Raw genomic sequence first — 22,737 nt, forward strand, 5'->3', positions numbered from 1 at the left:
CTGAGGGTTGAACTAGATTAGCCCCATGCAAGACAAGTTCCTTATCAGTTGTACTATATCTCTGGTGCCTCAAAGGAACTTACAAGAATGGAAAAGATCAAGTTGGCAGATTCAAGAGCAGCTAATCCAATCATAATCTGAATCTTTCACACACCCACCTTTTACTAGATTTATAGCAGTTTTTGAAGATTGTAAACTTAGAAAACTGTGTCTTCATTGCTAGTGCTTAGTGTTTGTAACTTTCAGCAGAGACGCATATGACAATTACCACAAAATCACTTAACTGTGGGAGCCCAAATGAGGCTAGGCCTGCAAGTTCAAGGATTTAGGTGTTTGTGTGTTCCAGTTGGTGTGCGTGTGTGTATGTGTGTGTGTGTGTGTGTGTGTGTGTGTGTGTGCATGTGTGCATATGTGCCAGCACCTGTGTTTCCTTTGGAGGGTATTTCAGTTGGAATGGTGTGTTTCATGTGGTCATGTGGAGTGGACCGGCTGTGTGTTTCAGCTAGAGCAGTGTTCATGTGTTTCATTTGGAGTGGACTGTGCAAGGCGCCTCGGTTGGAGTAGGGTGTATTTTTCAGTTGGAGTAGGGTGTGTTTTTCAGTTGGGGTGTGTTTCATCTGTAGGAGGATGTCTGCTTCTTTGGAGTGGGCTGTGTAAGGGTATTTCGGTTTGAGTGGAGGCAAGCTTCCTTTGCAGTGCTGTGTGGTCACGTGTTTCATTGGGTGTGGAGTGCGGTTCATTTGGAGTAGGGTGTGCATGCATGCATGTTTCAGGTGGAGCGGCGTGTGTTTGGGCGTGCGTTTCAGTTCGAGTGGGGTGCGTGCGGCCACGTGTTTTTCAGTTGGGGGTGTGCTTCAGTTGGACTGGGGGTGTCTGTTCGTTCGGAGCGGGCACTGCGGGTGCGTAATGCTGCGTCTTCCAGCCGGAGTGGGGTGTGTGTGTCACTTGGAGCGCGGGGAGGTGCCCACGCGTTTGCTTGGGAGTGGGGCGCGCGCGCGTTTCGGTTGGAGGGGCGCGCGCGCGTTCCGGTTGGAGGGGGTGCGCGTGTGCGCGACGGCGGGCCCCGCCCCGGCCTTTCTGTGCGGCCACCGCCCGGGCGCGGGGCGGGCGCGGGCGGGCGCAGGGGGCGGTGCACGTCGCGGGGCGGGCGCAGGCGGGGCCTGGGGCGGCGCGGCGGCGGGCGCGGGGCGAGCGCGCGGGGAGCGCGGCTGGTGGCGGCCTGGCCCGCACTCGCGCCGCGGCGGCGCTGCTCCCGGCTGCTGGCGGGCCCCGCGGGCCCCGGGCCTCGGTAGGTCGCTGGGCGGGGGCCGCCCGCCGCCTTTGTGCCGCGACCGGGGGCGGCGGGCGTGGGGACGGCGGGAAGCCCGACCCCGCGCGGCGCCGCCCCCCGCTCCCGGCCTGGGTCCGGGCGCCCGGCGGGGCCGGCGGGTGGCGGCGGTGGGGCTCTGGGCGCGGCCTGGCGGGGTGCGGGGAGCCCGCGGCTCGCCGGCGCGGGGTGGGGCCGTGCCGCGGCTGGGGCGCGCGGGGCGCGCGGGGGGGGCCGGCCGTTGAGGGGGCTGGGCGAGGCGGGGGCAGCGGCCGGGGGGCGCGGGGGGGGCGGCGGGCGGGCGCGCGGGGCCGGGCCGGGCCGGGGAGCCGCTGCTTGGGGCGCCCGCCGCGTCGAACCCGGGCCGGGAGGCCGTGCTGCAGTGCGGGCCGGGAGCGGGGCCCGGGCCAGGAGAAGGGTCCGGGGCGGGGTCCGGGGCGGGGATCGGAGGCCGGGAGCCGGGCCGGGAGCGGGGGTCCCCATTATGCAGCTGCCAGGGCGCGAGCGGGTCCCGGCTCCGGGCCGGCGGGGAGGGGCGCGGGGGCGGGGGCCTGGCCCCGAGGCCCAGCGAGCTTGGGGACCTGGCGGGTGCGGGAGGGCCTGCAGGAGGCGGCGGCCACCGGAGGGCTCTTGCACAACGTGCCTGACGTCCCCGACTCCTTTATGGACGTTGTGCACGGGGGACCTGTTGGTTGCTCCCTCTGTGGGTCGAGCCCTGCATGTCACAGCTTAGGGGGCCGTTGGGGACAACGGGGCCCTGTCCAGAGTTTGCTCCCACGCCGACCTCGTGCGAGGTCTGGGCCAGCGCTTTGGGGGTGCCGCGCTTGGGGACTGCGACCTGAAGCACTCCCAGTCGTGTCGGAGGGCCGGTGCACAGATTTCCCGGGTGCTTTGTGATGGCACCGCGTGCATTGGAAACTTGAAAGGACCCGGGCGTCTGGGGGTGCATGGACCCAGGCACGGCTTGCTTGGTTCAGGGATGCAGGGATATTTGCTCGCCTCAGCTGCCGAGCCCTGTCACTGCAGGGGCGATGGCTGAGTGCTGAGCTCCAGGACATCAGGTGCAGGCGTCACAGGACGGCGGGGGAGCGTTTCCCTGCTCTGCGCCATCCTGCAGACGCTCAGCAGAGCTAGGCAAACTCCAGTGCTGAAAGTTATTACGTGGTGGCATGCAACGAAGAAACTTCCTATCTGGGGGTTGAGCTTTCTGTGCCGATGTGTGGCCTCGGAGGGAGAATGAGCTCTTTTCTCCCCGCCAGGCCTCTGTATTGTCTCTATCAAAATATATCAGAATCAGCGGCAGGCGCCTCGGTGGACACCTGTCCCCCTTCAGTTACGCTTCCGAAGCGGCCGATTTCCTGTCGAGACCGCAGGGAACCCCCGCCAGAGCCCCTCGGAGTCAGCTCTGTAGCAGAGCTGGATGTTTGCTAAAAGTAGAAGACGATGTCCCGGAATGATGAGACGCTGGTAATCTTGCTTTCACTTCTGCAGAGCAGAAATGGAAAATGAACAGCGCCCTTGACGGGCGCTCACAGAGCCCGGTGTCAGCGCGACACCCAGTTTGGTCTTCCTGCACTAATCATGGGTTGCCTAACCGCACTGGTGAGGTTAATGGTTTGTTTGTAAGGTCAAGGATGGTTTCGGAAACGTCACACCCCTCTAAGGACTCAAAACTGATGGATGCTTTCGTTTTTATGAGTTGCAAAGGATAAAGGGAAATTCTTTTCAAGTACGCCCTCTGTGAGTGTGGAGGGGGCAACCGTTTGCTGGGTTTCCCTTGGCGTTTTAACGCGGTGTTTTGTGACTTGATAGAACTGGGGAGTTTACTTTTTGTTTTGTTTTGTTTGGAGGCCACACCCAGCGGTGCTTAGTTCTGACTCCTGATTGTGCTCAGGCATTACTCCTGGCAATGTTCTGTGAACCCAGCGAGGTGCAGGGCATTGAACATGGGTTTGCCTTTGTACTCTAGTTCTGACATGTAGTTTTTAAATTTAGAGGTATCTTTTAGATGAGAGATTGCGGAATATCTTCATGAAATGAATGGAACTTAAAAAATGGTTTTATTTTTTGAACTGCTTTGGCTTTTTTCCCCTTTTTCAGTCTCTCCTTAAATAGACATTGTGAAAAACACTGGGGTTTCCCCACTTTTGTGTTTTGGGTGCTGGAATTAGAACTCAAAAACTCCCCTATTTTCTTTGTCTGAAATTTATCCTTTTAAAAAAGTAATTTGATATTCAGTGACTTGTCAGATTTCTTTACCCCAATTCACAGGAGCTGTGTGCTGGCCTTTTGGCAGGTTTTGTTAAGTGTTTTTCTTATGGATATTTTATTTAGGCTGCAGCCTGAGATTTCGGGCTTTGTGTGAGTTTGTGCATGTGGATGTGTTCTGTGGGCGTGGATCATTGCACCTGGAGCCCACGTCCCTCTGTCCAATCTCTGTGTGGTTCAGGTTTGATGTTGTATCTCATTGTCCAGAGACTTAGATGCCCATGCCTCTCTTGGCTTCAGGCCTAGTCTCCAGGTTCATTGTTTGTTTGATTGTTTTTTGGAGGGCCACACCTGGAGGTACTCAGGGATTACTCCCGACTCTGTGCTCAGAAATGACTCCTGGGGGACTTAGGTCGCCATATGGGATGCAGATAATTGAACCTGGGTTGGCCAAGTGCAAAGCAAGCAAGCACCTTACTTGCTGTACAGTAGCTCAGGCCTGAGGTTTATTATTATTGTTATTGTTATTATTATATTTACTACACCAAAGTGTTTGCACAGTGCTGGCTGGGGCATGGTAAGACTGAAGAAATATTGTCCAGTGACCAAATGGTTAAGTGAATGAATGAATGAACTGCTGAGGATGGAGGAACCCAAGGATATCCTTACCGGATCTGTGTGGGAATCCTCTGTGTGAGTGGATCAACCTCTCTTCCCGCCCTCAATTCCTTCACCTTTGCAATCCCTGGCACTGCCAGCTGCTTCTTTCGACGAGGAATATAGTATGGTCACCAAACTGGGTCACTTTTGAGTGATGACGGGGTGCTGTTAATAATTGTGCCAGGGCACAGTACCTACTCACCAAGACATATGATCTACTTTTGAAGGACATTCTTCTTGATTTCCCCGTGATGGCATCTGTCACCTTGCCTGAGAAATTTGACACGCTTGCGAGTTAATGTTTGCAAACTTTTCTATTTGTAGAAGCTTCATTTACAGTTAAATGCTGGGTGTCTTTTGCTTAGTCACCCGTGGCTTCTTTTCCCTTTCCAGAGGTCTGTGGGCAGCTCTGGGCAAGGCTTGATTTAGTGCTCTTGTAGTGCTGACAGGGTACTGTCACAGGCTTTCTGTCTGTCTCAGCTGCTTATAGCTAACAGTCTTACATATTCTGACTTTTGCTGTTGTTTCTTAGGTGTTGTGTTTTTGGTTCCTCTTTGTAGCATTTAATCTATCTTGTAAGGATTTCATGTGACTTTCTTTCCCTCTTGCTGACAACTTTTGAAAGGAAATTCATCCAAATCTTGCCAAGTCTTCATTTTCAAAACAATGGCCAGAATCCATTGCAAGTATCTGAGATTTGTAGGTCGTTTTTAAGTATTATCAAAGCGTAGCTTAGAAGGTCTGTATTTGGGGGCATTCAGATGACAGTCTTGTAATGGTTTCTAATAGACCGAGTAAAGCCTTTACAATACTTTTTTCACTGTATTCCTTTATAGGCAATCTGTTACGAACTAAGTTATGTTCTTCCATTTTAAAATTGTTTGGAGCCACACCCACTGATGCTCAGAGTTTACTTCTGGCTTTGAGCTCACTCTTGGGCGAACTCTGGTGGGGGGAAGGCACAGAAGGGACCTTATGGGGTGCCAGGGATCAAACCTGGGTCTACCGCATGCAAGGCAGTGCCCTGCTTGCTGTGGTATCTTTCCTCCAACCATCCCAAATTCTTCTGTCTTTGCTCTTCTCATTTACAATCCCCCTACCCTCAGTTTCCTTACCATTATCCTTTTCTCAGCACCTAGGCATGGAGACAGGAGCAAGTTCGAGTGAGCAGAAAGAGGGATGGAGAGAAGCATCTGTCCGTGGTTTCCCCTTTGCTCCTGGGATGCCTGCTTGTGTTGCTGTGTGGGGCTTGGCACTGGCTTGGGGTGATCTGTCACTCCCCTTTGTTCACTTGGGGATCACCCACTGATTCCTGGACTTCCACACTGTTAAGAAGCCAGGGTTTGGATAATTAGTTTAAGGATTTTGTTTTCCAATTCAGAATCTACTAAGTTGATTTTGCTGTTGTTATTGAGAAATAATATTTGGAAAGACAGTTCACGTGAAAGAAAGAATTTGTCACCAAATTACATGATATAGATTATACAAGAGTTTGAAGAAATTTTCAAGTTTTAACGAACTTCTTTCTTGATGAATAAAGCATTCAGATTTTCTAATGTGTTTTTAGGGCTGGAGCGATAGCACAGTGGGTAGGGTGTTTGCCTTGCACGCGGCTGATCCGGCCAACCTGGCCGACCCAGGTTCGATTCCTCCACCCATCTCGGAGAGCCTGGCAAGCTACCGAGAGTATCTCAACCTCATGGCAAAGCCTGGCAAGCTACCTGTGACGTATACGATATGGCAAACACAGTAACAAGTGTCACAGTGGAGACGTTACTGGGCCCACTTGAGTAAATTGATGAACAACTGGAGGACAGTGACGATGACAGTGATGGTTTTAGGTGGTTAGCCTCAAAGTGCAACTCGGGTCTTCCTCACTCATCTGACTATATTTGGTATCCAACAATATATCTGTAGAGTGTTGTTGATACAATTTTCCCTGCCTGGTAACTTATGATTGATTAAAAAAATCTTACACTCTTGTAGGAGAAAGAGCTTGTGACTTTACATTTTGTACGTGACTTTCTACTGTATTGTGTAAGAATACACTTTTTAAAATTTGGTTTTGGGGACACACCTAGTGGTACTTAGGATTTACTCCTGGCTCTGTGCTCAGACATCACTTACTCCTGTTGGGGCTTGGGGGACCATATGTGGTTTAGGGATCAAACCCTGGTCGATGGCATGCAAGGCAAGTGGCCTACCTGCTGTTCTAGCTTCAGTTCCAGGCTCCTAACATGTTTCAAGTTGGATGAAACTAGCCATTGCACAAGTGAGACGGAAAGTTTAATAAACTGCCTCCCCACACATTTTAAATAATATTCTACCTGATAGGAATATTCCTTTTTCAGGAACATAATCATTGTATAAAAAGCGACACACCCAGCCTTATCACTGAGTAGAGGTTAGGAGGTTAGTATGAAACAGGCAGTGTACAGTCAGTACAGTCAGTATAGTCAGTTGGGTTGGGGTTCAATAAAGTTTAATTTGTTTAATTCAAAATAAAGTTCAAGTTAGCAGCAGCAGCAGCAGCACTGTCCTCCTGTTGTTCATCGATTTGCTCGAGCAGGCACCAGTAATGCCGCACAACAAATTGTGAGAATTGTTGTTACTGGTTTTGGTATATTGAATACATCATGGGTAGCTTGCCTGTGGGCAAGATACTCTCGGTAGCTTGCCAGGCTCTCCGAGAGGGACAGAGGAATTGAACCTGGGTCGGCCATGTTGGCTGCATGCAAGGCAAATGTCTTACCCACTGTGCTTTCGCTCCAGCCCAAGTTCAAGTTAATGTAGGAATATCTGCAATAACTTAGTTTACTATAAAACAGGGGCTGGAGCGATAGCACAGTGGGTAGAGCGTTTGCCTTGCACGCAGCCAACCCGGCCAATCGGGGTTCGATTCCTCTGCCCCTTTTGGAGAGTCCGGCAAGCTACCAAGAGTATCTTGCCCGCACGGCAAAGCCTGGCAAGCTACCCATGATGTATTCGATATGCCAGACACAGTAACAGCAAGTCTCACAATGGAGATGTTACTGGGCCCGCTCGAGCTAATCTATGGACAACGGGAGGACAGGACTATAAAACAGGAAAAATAGTTTCCACGTGGAGACAGGTTAAGTGATAGACATTCAGAGGTTCTAGAAATAGTTTAAAAAATTTCTTTTTTTCAATACATTCATTTAAATAAAAAACATGTTGAACTGATTGTAAAACTGGTATAGGGAATTTCTTTGGGGGGTAATTAGAAGAAGAATCACTTTTTGCTAAAACCAGAAGCTTCCAGTGTAGAGTAGAACCAGATTTAATTGTCTAGCTCCCCCCCCCCCCCCACTCTCTTTTGGTTGTTCAATTTGTGAATATTTTCTTAACAAAATGATAGGAAGGGGGTCTTGTCATCTCAGTCTATGAGTTCTAGGCTGGCGCCTGCTGGCTTCTCACAGATTTCCGTCATTAGTAGCTCTTGCAGTTCCTTGAGTCAGGGATTGCTGTTGAGTAGTCAGGTGTTTCCTGGGGATCCACTTATACAGGTAAGGGCAGGCCCGAAGTGGCAACACCCTGCCTTCCTTCCTTTTGCTGTCTCTGTTTTCCTGTTGCTGCTTCCTGGGGCCTGTGTCCCTTTGCAACTGCAGGGAATGAGGCAGTCACTGGAGGCAAGGCCACACCCCTCTGTGTCCCTCCCCTCTCCCCTCTGAAGGTAGCAACGGAAACCCAACCCAACCAGCAGCCTCTCTGATGGAGAAGACTTTGGGGAGTTTGCTTGGTTTCAGAAATGGGTGCAATTAGCTGGGGAGGGTGGGGTAAAGATGGAGTTTTTTACACATTGTCTCCCTAGCTAAGAGAAAGCTAGAGCAAAACATGCCAACCCAAAAGATGTCTTTTTGGAATTCTTACTTTTTTTTCCAAGTTATTTATTTATTTGGGCTGGAGCAGTAGCACAGCAGTAGGGCGTTTACCTTGCATGCCACCGACTTGGCTGACCTGAATTTGATTCCTCAGCCCCTCTCGGAGAGCCCGGCAAGCTACCCAGAGTATCTTGCCCCCACGGCAAGGCCTGGCAAGCTACCCGTGATGTACTCGATATGCCAAACACAGTAAGAACGAGTCTCACAATGGAGAATGTTACTGGGCTCGCTCAAGCAAATTGATGAAAAACAGGAGTGCAGTGCAGTGCTTATTTATTTATTTTTGGGTAATAGTTGCTTTTTTATGGCTAAAATAAAAACATTGCATCACTTAATTGTAAAATAGTAGCATCCCACATCTGCAAAGGGCCATGCAGTCAGGAAAACATACTCATCCACCTCTTTCCTCACTGGAGCAGCTGTCCGAGGGTGCATGGTATTGTCCTAAATTTCAAGGCCGCTGGCTATGCAAAGTCAAGAGGCAGAATTGGCAGTAAGGTGAAGATGTGCAGTTGTTTCTGTGACCTGTGTGCAGAATGATCTTCTGTATACTCCTGTTGAATGAATGAAGAATGGGAGGCTGATGGTCCTCCTATGGAATGCCCGCTTCTTTTGTCCCTCTTTAACCCAGGGAGTGTTTAAACAGTGGAATCCAGAGGCATAGTTGGGATAGAGTGTTTGGGATTTCATTTTGCTGTGCAAACTCAAAATTACTTGAACTAAGTGAATGGATATTGTGTCGGATGATAACCCGTGCCCCATGTTAGTACTTTCTTCTAGCTTCATCCTGTTCTGCAGCTAGAATTGGTATAATTGCTTTCTAAATTGTGTTATTTGTTAAATTAAAGGTTTATTTTTATGTTTCGTGTTTAGTATCTGGCGTAGAGCAGAGAAATTATTATGCCTGTGTTCCCTTGGGACTCATTGGAAGTTGTACAGTGACACCTGGGATTTAGCTTGGTGAGTTATATATTGCCTTTTCTGTTTGTTAACGGTTATATGAACAGAATATTGCAGTGTTTTTAAGACGTGCATAAACATGAATGTAAAATGTCAGTATATTGTAAGTAATGTGTGTGCTGTAACTACAGGTGTTTTTTTTTCAGGAGAGAAATCAGATGATTTGCATATGCTAACATTTTTATAGCTGAAATATTTACTTTTTGGTTGGGTAGATTATTTTGTTTTTGTTGTCAGATAAAGGAGATTTGAAGGATTATTCTTCCGCTGAGGTTAAGTGAGAGTGATTGGTTTCCAAGCAATGTTAGTAAAAATATGAAGCTCTCAAGATTGTGCAATAATTTGCAAAAAGCTCTGCTTCTGTATCAGTGCACCAGGAGAATGACAGGTAGTGACCGAAAGGAGCAGCGCTGCCTCATACATACATCAGGGTTCACTGTAAATGTGACGTCGCTTGTCTTGCACGATGGATTTAAACTGCTAGAAATACATCACACAGCCGGCTTTGTTACGCACATCATCTGTGAGACTGCGCTGGCACAGTTGCCTGTATGGCTCTCCATCCTTAAAGAGGAAACAGAATTTTTTAAAAAATTTTTATTAGTGAAACACCATGAGGTACAGTTGAAGATTTACAATTTTTTTTTGCTTGGGTTTCCATTATACAATGATCAAATACCCATCCCTCCACCAATGCCCATTTTCCACCACCACGGATCCCAGTATCCCTCCTACCCCCATCCCCCCCATCCCACCCTGCCTATGTGGCAGGGCATTCCCTTTTGTTCTCTCTCTCCTTTTGGGTATTGTGGTCTGCAAAAGAGGCATTGAGTGGCAGTCGTGTTCGGTCCATAGTCTACTTTCAACAAGCATCTCCCATCCTGGGAGGAGAGGAAACAGAATTTAATAAAGATGCTGGGTGGGTGTGGGGTTGCTCCAGAGTAGTGCTGGCTGGCATCTTTGGGGCCTTGGGTTCATCCCCGGTACTGCCAAAAGCAGGCAGGACAAAAAGCAGTTTCCTGTTGACATTTTAAAACTGATAGGCACATGTGTGAGTCATGCTCTGGCCAAGTTCATCTTTGCTAGGATTATTTAGAGCAATCTCAGTCCTTGGGAAGTCGCTTCAGGATAAGTGATTGCTACGGTAGGCTCCAGCAGCTAAGAGACTTAAAGGGGTAAGAGGGGAAAAAAATAAAAAAGAAACGTTTTTTTCCTTTCATTTGGAGGGGGATGTGGGGTACACCTGGCCATTCTCATGGCTTACTCCTGGCTCTCAACTCAGGGATCACTGCTTGCAGGGCTGGGGTGACCATATAGGGTGCCAGGGATGAGACCTTGACCCAATGCAAGGCAAGGCCCTTAACCCCAGTACTAGCTTTCTGGCCCCTGAAAAAAGAACATTTTTGCCAGATGAATTGAGTTCAACAGATTTAGGCACATACATTTCCTTTTGGAATGCTAAGCTTGTAATTAGCACTGTAAGCTAGCTGAGCGAGGTACCACTCCTGGGGGCCCTACCATCATCACAGGATCTTAATTGCCGGGAGCCTGTTTCTCTCTTTGCCCCTTTTCATAGTTGAGCCCTAGGCTTGAAAGTGCTTTTTCTTTTCTATTTAGACATGGGACCCTTACCAGGAAGACTGTCACTGATGGTATTGATGGATGCGTTGTGATGCAGGGGTCAAACCTAGGGTATTTCCCATACAAGGTGGCAAAGTGCATTGGGAAGTGCTGGGAAAGGGAGGACTTGACCAGATGCCTTGGTTTTGTGGAACCAAATAAGAGGGTTCAAAGTTTAAGTTCTTTTAGGGGATATTGAACAAGGGACCGGAAAGCTAGGTCATGTCACATACCACCTTTGTTGTGGAGTTTTTTTGTTGTTTGGTTGGTTGGTTTTGGTTTTGGGGCACACCTGTTGCTCAGGTCTTCCCGCAGCTCTGCATTCAGGAATCATTCCTAGTAGGCTCGGGGGACCCTGTGAAGTTCAAACTCAGGTTGGTTATGTGTGAAGCAAGCACCTTCCCTACCAACTGTGCTATCATTCTGGCCCTTTGTTTAATTTAGAATCTTCCCTCTTGGCTCCCATTGTGCAGTGATGTGCATGTGTACAGACACTGGCTTGGTTGGGGTGGTGACACATTGGGTTGTGGAACTTGCTGGGGGTGGCCCATCTGGTGGTCTCACTTGGTAGGTATGGTGCCACCGATGTACTCACTAGGGAGCTCGTTCCTTCCTTGGTGGGGCTCGAAGAGGCCATAGGCTCCCCCCTGCTGTCCTCCAGACACTCCACACTAGATGTCCTGGACCGCAGATAGTGGATGGGCTGTGTCCCTGCTTGGTGTGTGCCGTGGGCCCAGGAGCCAGCTCTTGCTGTAGGCTTTGAAGGCACACACTGTGCTGCTGAGTGCCTCCAGTTTAAATTAAAATCCAAGTCCGTCTGTGATGATGGCAGCTATAAGTGGGGGGAGTGTGTCTGTGTGTCTGTGTGTGTGTGTGCATGCTCACACACCTGTATCTCTATAATACAGGTATGGATCTTTATATAGGTACTGATAAATGGGTAAGTAAAGGACACCCTGGTGGAGCGACAGAAGATAAAGGGCCCAGCATGAGAGGTCCTGAATTTACCACTTCTTGCAGGTGTTCAGACTGGGCAGCTCTTAAAATTCCTTCAAGTCTCTTCAAACTTGAGGAGTTGTTTGATTTGGAGCACCGGAAGAAACTTGAAAATGTGTGACTACTTCTTTTATTTTGAAATTCAGATTTATTATAGTGTAAATCATATTCACATTTTGAGGTATTCAGTTGATGAATTTGGCCAAATTTATTCACTTGTAAAAGAACCATGAATAGAGCACTTTATATAATTATTTACATTGTATTTTTGAATATAGATACTTTAATCACCCCCCAATCCCCTGGGGCCCCTGTCCTCTGTCCTTTCTTCCCAGCCACCACAAACCTTTGGCAATCATTGATTAATCCCCAAGTTTTGCATCTTCTTGAACATCACAGAAGTGGTGTCACACGCAGGCTGCATTGTCTGTCTGCATCTTTCGCTTATTGCAATCCTGGTTTGTTGCTTCTCATTGCTGAGTGGTATCCTATTGAATGGATGGATGTATTACATGTCTGTATCTCAGGCTTCTGTTGAAGGATGTTTGGATTGTTTTCAGTTTATCATGAGTAAAGCTGTTGGAAATGTTCATTCACATTCATCTTTTATGAGTGCATTCCCCCCACTGCCCCCTCAGGCAAATACCTAGGAAGTAGGGCAGCAGGTTGTTTAATAAGCCTTTACTTTTACTTTAACAAGCTGTTTCCAAAGTGGCTGCACCTAATAAAGGGTTCCAAGAAGTGAAAATAGCTCTACGATGTGTGTGTAGATGAAGGCCCTGGTGTCAGCATGCATTAACTGATAACTGACATCAATTCGTAACATGTTTGAGATGTTTCTGAAGCCCAGGTTGAGTTTGAAATGGTAAGATTTGAAGGCTGGAGGGGTAAGTTGTTAGCATTTGAAAGTAGCCAAAACTGATACCCAGCATTCGGACTGTAATTACTGAATTAAACTAAAGGGAACGTGACAGTGGAACCTGGCCCCGTGATACACAAGTTCCCACCCCTGTCTCCATCATGGACTCACGTGGAGACTCTCTGACAGTGTCACAGCCCAGACTCCGCAGCAGAGGAGTTAAAGCATAAGCCTGAGATAGAGCAGATGCCAGTATTTTGGGAAGCCCGTGGAACCCGATCCAGTCTGCAACCCGTTGGGGGTGGGGGCCACGTGTGAGCCTCGTGGCTGCTAAGATTACAGGAGCACGAGGCACCTGGGAAGGGAGCTCCGAGCTGCTTCTGCATTCAGCTAGATGGTTCTGAGTCCCACAAGGCCGGTAGGAGGCTCATTTTCTGGCATCTGGAATGGCCCATCACAGCCATCTCTGTCCACCTCTGATGGGGCTGTTTTTGTTCTGTGTGTTTAGAAAGTTCTGTTTCCCCTTGAAGGTTATCACTGTATATGGCTAAAAACAGTTCAAGCATATGGAGCTTTTTTTTTTGGATGACTGAGGGTGACAATTTTGATAAGCCTACCTTAAAAAACAGTTCCCAGAATGCAGTACTCCTCAAAAGGAATTCTTTGTACAGCAGTGGTAAAACTTACCATTTATTGGGTCCAGTATGTGTTTGCTCAATTTCAACAAGAGATTTTTTTTGGGGGGAGATGGTTGAGGGGACACGCCTAGTGGTGCTTGTTACCAACTCCTGGCTCTGTGCTCAGGATCACTCCTGTCACTCCTGGCTCTGTGCTCCCTTCGGGGAATAAAAGGTGTTCCAGGGATAGAACCCGGGTTGGCCGTGTGCCAGGCAGCACCTTACCCACTATACTAATTGCAGTGAAAATTTGAAACTAGTGTTTTAAAAATGCCTACATTTTAATAAATACTGGAGTGTTACCATGTCTCTCTGCTTTTGAATCCCCACTTTTGAACCTCTGAACACGGAGTGGTCTTGGATCAGCCCTGCATGCGGAGCACTCTTCCATACTGCATGGGAAGTGGGGGGTGTGTTCGATACTGAAACTACTTGTTATCAGTGAAAATGCTGTGTTTATTCCTCGTGGTTGTTTAAGAAACTGAGTTTTCATTGTTGTTGTTGTTGTTATTTTGGGGTCACATCTGACTGTGTTCAGGGCTGATGCCTGGCTCTGAACTAACGGGTCACTCTTGGCAGTGCTCAGAGAATCATGTGGTGCCAGGGTGAGCTCAGGTTACATGTGCAAGGCGGGAACCCTGCCCACTGTACTGCTGCTTCAGTCCTCAAAAGTTGAGTATAAAAAGCATTGTCCATTGACAGTGGATTTATTTTGTTGTTCTTGTATTTTCTGGACTCCTCTATCCCAGAAATTTTGCCTTTTCTGTAATTATATCATCACTTTTTCTATTTTTGAGTTGCTCTATTTTTGTTTTCTATGATATACAGAAGTCATTAATGGGAGCAGGAAGGGCATCATTAGCTCCTGATTCTCAGTGCTCTGCAGCAGTGAAGTCAGCCTTGGGCCTGATTTCCTGGTTTCCATTTATTCTTATTGCTCTGGCGGGAGCAATATCTGCGGCACATACCTAACAGTATTTACGAGAGTGCTTTGTCATTGTTTATCTCCCAGTCTGCTTTTGTGGATACAAGGGTGACTTTAGAATATGAAACAAGATACTGCATCTCATATGGGCTTATTAAAAATAATATAGGCACAAGTAATTTTCATGCAAAAGCAAGCAAAAGCAAAGGCCCTCCCGTTGATCATCGATTTGCTCGAGCGGGCCCAGTAACGTCTCTATTGGAGACTTTGTTGTTACTGTGTCTGGCATATCGAATACTCTCGGTAGCTTGCCGGGCTCTCCGAGAGGGGCGGAGGAATCGAACTCGGGTCGGCCATGTTGGCTGCGTGCAAGGCAAACACCCTACCGCTGTGCTATCTTTCATGCAAAACATGAAGAATATACTGCTAAACAGAGGCCATCTCCAATGGTAGCTATAAGTGCCTAGTCTTCTGATCAGTCATTTCGGTAAGAATATTTTGCAGCATGAATTTGTAGGCAGATCAATATAGGTTGACTTTGAAATGATTCAGTATTATCTCTTCTAGTGTTATCCTTTTCATTTGCCTCTTAAATTCCAGATGTAAAAAATATCTGTACTGCTCCCTCTTTAGCTGGAGCAGTTCACACAACACCAAGACACACTGTGCTCAGAGTGGTGAAAAGCAAAGATAGAGACAGACTCTTCAAAGCAGCAAAATCAAAAGAGGAACTTACATGCATAGGAAAGCCAGGAAGAGTCACAGCGACCTAGCAAATGAGACTTTCTGAGTTAGGAGAGAATAGAGGGAAATACTACAAAAACTTAGTGCAATGAGCACCTATGATTTGAAGGAACTATACAGAACCTGGTGAACTTGGATCAGCTTAGGGAATTCATAACCTCGAGCCAGTTCTACACAAAGCCTTAAGAAGGTTATCCTTTTTGACAGGACAGGACAAACTTCTCAGTGTTTGGCATCAGATATGGCACTCACTCATGGCGCTGAGGGTTGCCCTCTACTAGATTAAAAAGGGGTTGTTTACTCCTAGCTTGCCAGCGTTGTGCCCAGATGAAAATTTTTACATAGTTTTAGTGACAAATTAACATTTATATTGAATAGTGTATTTTTTTAATCCATAGAGATTTTTATTATTTTTTTTACTTAGTAATATCTACCTTAAACAGTATCTAGAATATAACATCTTACATAAAGCCAGTATTCCCTTTCTTCGGATCAAGTACACTTTTACGCTTTTATAGGCCTATTCAGATTTTCCTCTTAAAATATTTTTTCCTTTTTTTAAAAAAATTTTATAGTGAAACACCATGAGGTACAGTTGTAGACTTACAAATTTTTGTGCTTAAGTTTCAGTTATACAATGATCGAGTACCCATCCCTCCACCACTGATCCCAGTATCCCTCCCCCCCCCTCATCCCACCCCACCTCTGTGGTAGGGCATTCCCTTTTGTTCTCTGTTTCCTTTTGGGTGCTATGGTTTGCAAAAGAGGCAATGAGTAGCATTCATGTTCAGTCTATAGTCTACTTTCAGCATGCATCTCCCATCCTGGGAGGATCCTCCCAACACCCTTTACTTGGTGCTCCCTTCTCTATCTGAGCTCCCTTTTCCCCCAGCATGTGTGGCTGGCCTCCAAGCCATGGAGTAAACTTATCTCGGCTGTTCTTGGGTGTTAGTTTCCTATTTTGTTACTTTATGTTCCCCAGATGAATGCAAGCTTTCTATGTCTGTCCCTCTCTTTCTGACTCATTTCACTTAGCATGATACTTTCCCTGTAGTACCACTTGTATGTAAATTTCATGACTTCATCTCCCCCTTAAAATATTCTTAATTCTCTTCACTCTTTCACATTTGCATGATTTTTCTGTTTCATGTAAACTTTAAAATGTCTTAGCAGCAAATTGTTTATAATGTTTTTACACTTTATATACCTGTAAAATAATGCGGTTTTGAAAAAAAGTGCCATTGATCTACAATTTTGCGGGATTCCGGCACATTATCTCTGTTCATCTACATGTGTAGGTGTCACCACTCCACACAGAGAGAGATAAGGATGGGAGGGGAGAGAGAGAGAGAGAGAGAGAGAGAGAGAGAGAGAGAGAGAGAGAGAGAGAGAGACAGGGAGAGAGATAAAGGGAGAGGGAGAAGGAAAACTAGAGGGAACAGAAAATGGTGAAAGTTATCAGAACTAGAGATTCTGCCTATAGACTGAGCATACACGGGACTGGGGTGTGTGGAAAGGGTCCTGGGAACACTGGTGGGGGGAAGCAGGGACTCTGGTCGTGGGATTGGTGTTGGAATGATGCTTGCATGAAAAGTATGATTAATAGTATTGTAAATCCTGGTACCTCACTGAAAATAGTACAAATTTTTTTTTTAAAAAAAGTAATATGAGAAAGCTAATTGTGTCTAGCTTCAGGATTTTGCTCTATCATTTAAATTCAGCCAGAATGTTCTCAGAAATTAAACAGCATAAAAAATTTTCAATTTGGTCACATTATAGAAGGCTTAGTGCTTAGTCAGCATTGTACCCAGATGAAAAGGAATTACCTGCCAGGAAATTCCATTTTCTGAAACCCAGCCTTCAGTCATCTTTCTCAGCACCGTGAAGTAGATGCACTTCAGGACAATGCCATGTGGAAGAGGATCCATTTAAAAATCTAAGCCGTTTGGAGGGATGGGTATTTGATCATTGTATAAATGAAACCCAAGCACAAAAATGTGTAAGTCTGCAACCGTACCTCATGATGTCTCACTATTAAAAAATTTTAAAAAAATCTAAGCAGTTTGGGCTGGAGGCAGCCCAGTGGATAAGGTGCTTGCCCCGCCCTGGGTTAGGTCCCCAGCACACCTAGGTTTATTCTGGGCTCAGTGCTCAGGGATCACTCCTGGCAGCACTTAGGAACCATATGCAGATCTGGAGATTGAACCTGGTCAGCTGTGTGCAAGACAACTGCCTTACCCTCTGGGTTTTCCTTTGGGCTCAAATAAGATTTTTTTCCCCCAACAGACTGCCTGGTTGACATTTCTTGAGCTCTTAAACGTCATTTTCAGTTAACAGTCTAGGTTAGTCTCTCAGGAGGATGCCTGAAGATTCTGTTGAGTGTTTACCTAAGCTGATTGGGCTTTTCATACAAATGAGGACCGCAGGACCATAGGAAGTTTCATCTGGGATAGTTAGGAAACAGTAGCATCCACACTCGAAGGCCACCTCAAATTTTGGCCTTTATATGTTATTTCCTCTTGTTAGGGAAAAAGTACTGTGTTTTCTAGATTCCTGAATTCCTGTTTCCTAGGCAGTACAGTAACCCGTCTGTTTCTCACTCACTGGAGACTGCAAGGAGAGGCTGGCTATCATACCCTCTTCAGTGGCAGTTCCAGAGACTCTTCCCCTGGGTAGGCATTGTGATGCAGAAGGATGGACTTAGTGCAGGAGTGTGATGATGAGCCTTGTAATGAGTGTGCTAATCATGGGATCCACCACCTGCTCCTCTGGATGGTGGCATTGAATGCTTAGCTTGCTGACCATCATTGATTCTTCAGAGACAACCAAAGATGACTTTCCTGCTAGCCTCAGTTTGAATTATTCCCCAGACTAGAGTGGGTAGTGAAGTGTAGGATATGCCAGAGAGGATATCCTACAGGAAGGTGACTGGTGGGGGTCAGTTGACTCCCTGAGTATAATCCTGGCATCAGTGGGCCATGGAGGACAGATGCATGCGGTGCCAGTGTGGAATGAGCCCCATTTCCTTCACTGCCCCGGTACGGTCGATTAAGGCCTTACAGCTGTCCTCTTGTCATTATGTTAGGCTATAGAATGGGTGAGAAAGGTTGGATTAGTTTGTCCTTTGATTTAGAGGAAACATTTGTTAATTCGGCATAAAATTTGATCAGGCTCATAATGGCTCTTTGAAATTTAGCATATGAGAAACGTTTAGGGTTTGTGTGCTTATCAAAGTTGCTGCTAAGTCACCTACTTTCTCCAGTCTTTTAATAGAGAAATTGATTACACAGAATAAATTTATTTTTTATAATACTAGCCTGGAATAATGCCACTTTCTTTAAATATATGTATGTGTATTTGTGTGTGTATTTATATTTTGGGCTTTGATTTTTGAACCCTACCAGGCAATGCTGAGGGCTTACTTTTGGCTCTGTGCTAAGGTATCACTCCTGGCAATGCTTGTTGGATCATATGTGGTGCTGGAGAGTCAAACCTAGATCTCCTGAATGCAAGGCAAGCACCCTACCCACTCTGTTATCTCTCTTGCCCACTTACTTTGAATCACGAAGAAATGAGGGGCCAAGGACTTTCTATTGCATTAACATTGGAAGTAATCTAAGATTTAATGTAAAATTAAAACTACATTGTTTCCTTTGGCTTTTTTAAATTTGCTTTATCTCAGGCATTCTGTTGTTAGGTTTTACTTGTGCTATATGAACTCTAGAATAGACAGAATGGTATCTTATTGCTTTTTCATATACATGGTTTATACATTTTTTTAATGGTGGAAATTGTAGAATGCATGTCTAATTTTTTTAACTTTCTAATTGCTTGGATTGTAAATGAATATCTAAACTTTCTGAAATGTTTTATTGATGAAAATGTGACTTTTTTTTAACAAAAGTATTGATTAGATTGAGTTAATAGTCTTGCAATAAGTTTCTCATCTCAAAATTATGCTACAATTTTACAGTGTTATGGTATGATATGGGCTGTAGTGATAGCACAGCAGGTAGGGCTTTTGCCTTGCATGCGGCTGACCTGACCTACCCAAGTTCCATTTCTCCGCCCCTCTCGGACTGCCCGGCAAGCTACCAAGAGTATCTCACTTGCACAGCAAAGCCTGGCAAGCTCCCCGTGACGTATTTTGTATGCCAAACACAGTAACAAATGTCACAATGGAGACGTTACTGGGTCGACTCGAGCAAATCATTGAACATGGGAGGCAGTGACAATGATGGTATTATCTAAAACGTTAATTTGAAAAGATAGGTACTAACATATATATGATCATTGTAGTACTTAGTAATTGGGATATCGAAGCAACTCCAATGCCCATTAGCAGTTGAATGGTTAAAGAAGTTTCAATAGGGGCTGCTGTGGCAATATAGTGGGTAGGGCATTTGCCTTGCATAAGACCAACCTGAGTGGGATCCCGGCATCCCATCTGGTCCCTGAGCATGGCCAGGAGCAATTCCTGAGTGCATGAGCCAGGAATAACCCCTGAGCATTGCCAGGCATGACCCAAAAAGAAAAGAAATAAAATTGTTTTTTAAAAAAGAAGTTGTAATATATGCACAAGAAAATTCTATGCAGCTCTAAGAGAAGATGAAAGCGTATGGTTCTCTGCAGCTTGGATGGTTTTGGAGGACATGATGCTAAGCGTCAGAGGGAAAAGGACAAGTACGGGATAACTCCACACATTTGTGGTCGATGGAGAGACAAGGGAGTAAGACGGGATGGAATGAGAGCAAAATCTTGATCTTGGCTTGTAAACCTGTTCAGTTCTCAGTTCTGAACCGAGCGTGCCCAATACGGAGAGGAATGAGAGACACTGATGTAATGTCAGGAACTGGTGGAAGTGCTTGGGCACTGGGGTGTGGTGACTGTACATCAAAGTTAGTACACACGTGACCTGAACCATAATAATTAAACTAAAAAATAATTAGGTGTTACTCGACTTCATTTTGTATCTGGGGTTTGTTTTGTTTGTGGGCCACACCTGGTGGTACATAAAAGCTACTCTGGATGCGTGCCTGGGTGTCCTGTGTGATGGTGGTGCCAGGATTCAGATCAGAGTCGCAGGCACAGCCCCATTTTCCGCAGGGTCTGGATGGACCCTTGGCCATCTGCTGCACTGGCCACGTTTGCTCAGTGATCTCAAAGACTTAACTACCCGGCCAGCTACTAGAAGTGAAGTTTCACAGAAATGGCACTGTCGCACCTTACCCACTGGTATTTTCTTTTCCAAATTTTTAATTACCTGCAGCTTTCTAGGAAGCTGTCCATTAATTGTGAGGAATCTGGCCTAGGAGTTTTCCGAACTCTGTAATTTGGTGTTTGTAATGACTGACGTCAACAAGTTTTTCTGCCACTTATTAATTACATGGAAGTTCAGTGTCTCAGTTATTATAAAATTAGTGTCAAATCGGTGATTTATTTTCTGATATTCAAAATACCTTTGATACTTTATAAATGTTTGATGACCCAGGTTATTGTATTTAGGATTAATTTTAAAACTGCATAATGGTATTGTTTAATTGAGTCTGTGGATGAATGGTCATTTATAAGGTTTGTGACATCAATCTCTGAAGCTCCTCCACAAGTTGGAGAGAGATTACTGGGGAGAAGGCGCTGGCCTTGCCCCAAGGCATCAGCTATTGTCTGTTCTCTGGTGGAGACCCAGTGGTCCCCTAAGCATTGCCAGGACTGATTCCTGAGCACAAAGCCAGAAGTAAACCCAGAGGACCACTGGGTGTGGCCCAACAACCCTCCCCTCCCCCAACAAAGAGACACCTCCGTTTCTTAAAATTTGATTTTCGATTTAAGTTGGAATCATTGCATAAATTGATCAGGTTTTGTCTTTGATTATATGCCCTTCAACATAGCTGGGGGAAAAAATGCCTGGTGAACTCTTCCTTTCGATTTGAAAATACAAAAATCAAAGACTTTTTCAATTCAAGTTAGAAATCGTTTTGGTTTTGGTTAAACCACACAACTTTTTATTTGCTTAATGTGGGGATTTGTTTTCCATTTGCTGACAGCTGCGTCCAGGGGCCCGCGTCCACGGGGAGTGTGCTACATTTGAGGGCAGGGCAGATGCTGCGCAGGACCGCTCCGCGGCTCCTCTTGGCCGTGCTGCAGGCTTGGGTTCGACCCAGACTTGGATTCAGGCCAGGCTCGGGTTCCACCTGCATGCAGTTGTTGCAGGCAGAGCGGGTGGAGTTCCTGCGTGGGTGCTTGCAATGTCTCCGGTTGCGGGTTCTTGGTGCCGGCTTATTCCAAGTGTCTCCCCTGATTCCGGGCTTTCCTCCTTTTTTTCCTCTTTTTGGGTCACACCCTGCGATGCACAGGGGTTCCTCCTGGCGCATGCGCTCAGGAATTACTCCTGGCGGTGCTCAGGGGACCCTCTGGGATGCTGGGAACCGAACTTGGGTCGGCCACGTGCAAGGCAGATGCCCTGCCCGCCTCCCCTGCCCCTCCCTTTTCTTCTCTGAAAACTGTTCCTGTCTTTGCGTTTGGGCCGCGCGTGGCGTGCGCAGGACTCGCTCCCGCTTCTGGTCGGGGTCTCCCCGCGGTGGAGCACGGCCCCCCCGGCAGCCGCGCCCCCCTTGTCTCTCCTCTAACCCGCTGTGTTCCCCCGCAGGCGTGTGCACCGCTGCCTACGATGGAAGTGGACGTGAACGGCGAGTCGAGAGCGCCGCTGGCCACCCTGCCGCTGCCCGGCGCCGAGGCCAGCCCGCCGGGGAGGGCCGAGGCCGAGAAACCCCGCTGCTCCAGCACGCCCTGCTCGCCTATGCGCCGGACGCTGTCCGGCTACCAGATCCTGCACATGGACTCCAACTACCTGGTGGGCTTCGCCACGGGCGAGGAGCTGCTCAAGCTGGCGCACAAGTGCTCGGCGGGCGACGAGGCCAAGGGCGAGGCGGTGGCTGGCCTGCGTGCCAAGCCCCTGGACACCGCCCTGGCGCGCTCCTCGCGCCTGGCCAAGGCCCGCGCCCGCCACTACCAGCCCTACGAGATCCCCGCGGTGAACGGGCGCCGGCGCCGCCGTATGCCCAGCTCCGGGGACCGGGCTGCCAAGGCCTTCCCGTGCGAACCCTACCGGGCCCTGCACGGCCCTCTGCCGCTCTGCCTGCTCAAGGGCAAGCGCGCGCACTCCAAGTCCCTGGACTACCTCAACCTGGACAAGATGCACGCCAAGGAGCCCGCCGACACGGAGGTGCTCCAGTACCAGCTGCAGCACCTCACGCTCCGCGGGGACCGGGTCTTCGCCAGGAGCAGCACCTGAGTGGCGCGGCGGCCGCCGGACCGACGCCCCTGGCGGACTGTGTGCGGGACTCTGCCCCCGCCTACCGTTGCGGCGCACGGCCACCCGCCGGGCGCAGGGTCCGGATGCAGGAGCGGATCCCACGGCCGGGAGGGGGGACCCAACTCCAGCGCGTGTCTGCGAAGAACACCCGAGTGTTGACCGTTGAGTTTGCGTAGCTGCTTGGCTAGGAAAACAAGAGCGCGAGGCTGCGGGCCGCATCATCGCGGTCCTCGAGCATCTCTCCGACTCCGGCGCTCAGACTGGAATGTGACCTGCTTGGTATGACACATTAGAAATTTGTATCTTAAGTACGCAGGTACTTGTTTGATCTCTGTATTTTACTATGAGACGTACGTAATGATTTGTTTCATGAAATTTAGAACCTGAACTTGGCTGAATTGGACCACTTTTTATTTTTCAAGATTGAGTTTAAATATTTTATAACTGGTTTTGCACTGAGAAAAATTAGCATTTCAGATGGACAAGAGAGTGGTCGTTCTTCATTTCCCTCAATAATCTTATTGAGCAATGGATTTTTTATTTCCGCATGGAAAGGTATCGACCTCTA

General features: G+C 47.6%; 1 protein-coding gene across 2 annotated transcripts; it reads left to right on the forward strand.

The window, feature by feature from the left end:
* Positions 1 to 1,169: 1,169 nt before the first annotated feature.
* MACIR (macrophage immunometabolism regulator) lies at positions 1,170 to 22,152 on the forward strand. 2 transcript variants are annotated; one of them, XM_056139136.1, is made up of 3 exons: positions 1,170 to 1,288; positions 8,950 to 9,036; positions 21,504 to 22,152. In XM_056139136.1, the coding sequence occupies exon 3, from the start codon at positions 21,525 to 21,527 to the stop codon at positions 22,146 to 22,148; it is 624 nt and encodes a 207-aa protein (XP_055995111.1). In that variant the 5' UTR covers positions 1,170 to 1,288; positions 8,950 to 9,036; positions 21,504 to 21,524; the 3' UTR covers positions 22,149 to 22,152. The 2 variants fall into 2 exon arrangements, with proteins under 2 accessions (XP_055995111.1, XP_055995110.1); XM_056139135.1 differs by lacking the exon at positions 8,950 to 9,036 and having other exon boundaries at positions 1,213 to 1,288.
* The last annotated feature ends 585 nt before the right edge of the window (positions 22,153 to 22,737 follow it).

Source organism: Sorex fumeus, unplaced genomic scaffold, assembly GCF_029834395.1.
Source record: "Sorex fumeus unplaced genomic scaffold, SorFum_2.1 ptg000131l, whole genome shotgun sequence".
In the NCBI taxonomy this organism is placed as follows: Eukaryota; Metazoa; Chordata; class Mammalia; order Eulipotyphla; family Soricidae; genus Sorex; species Sorex fumeus.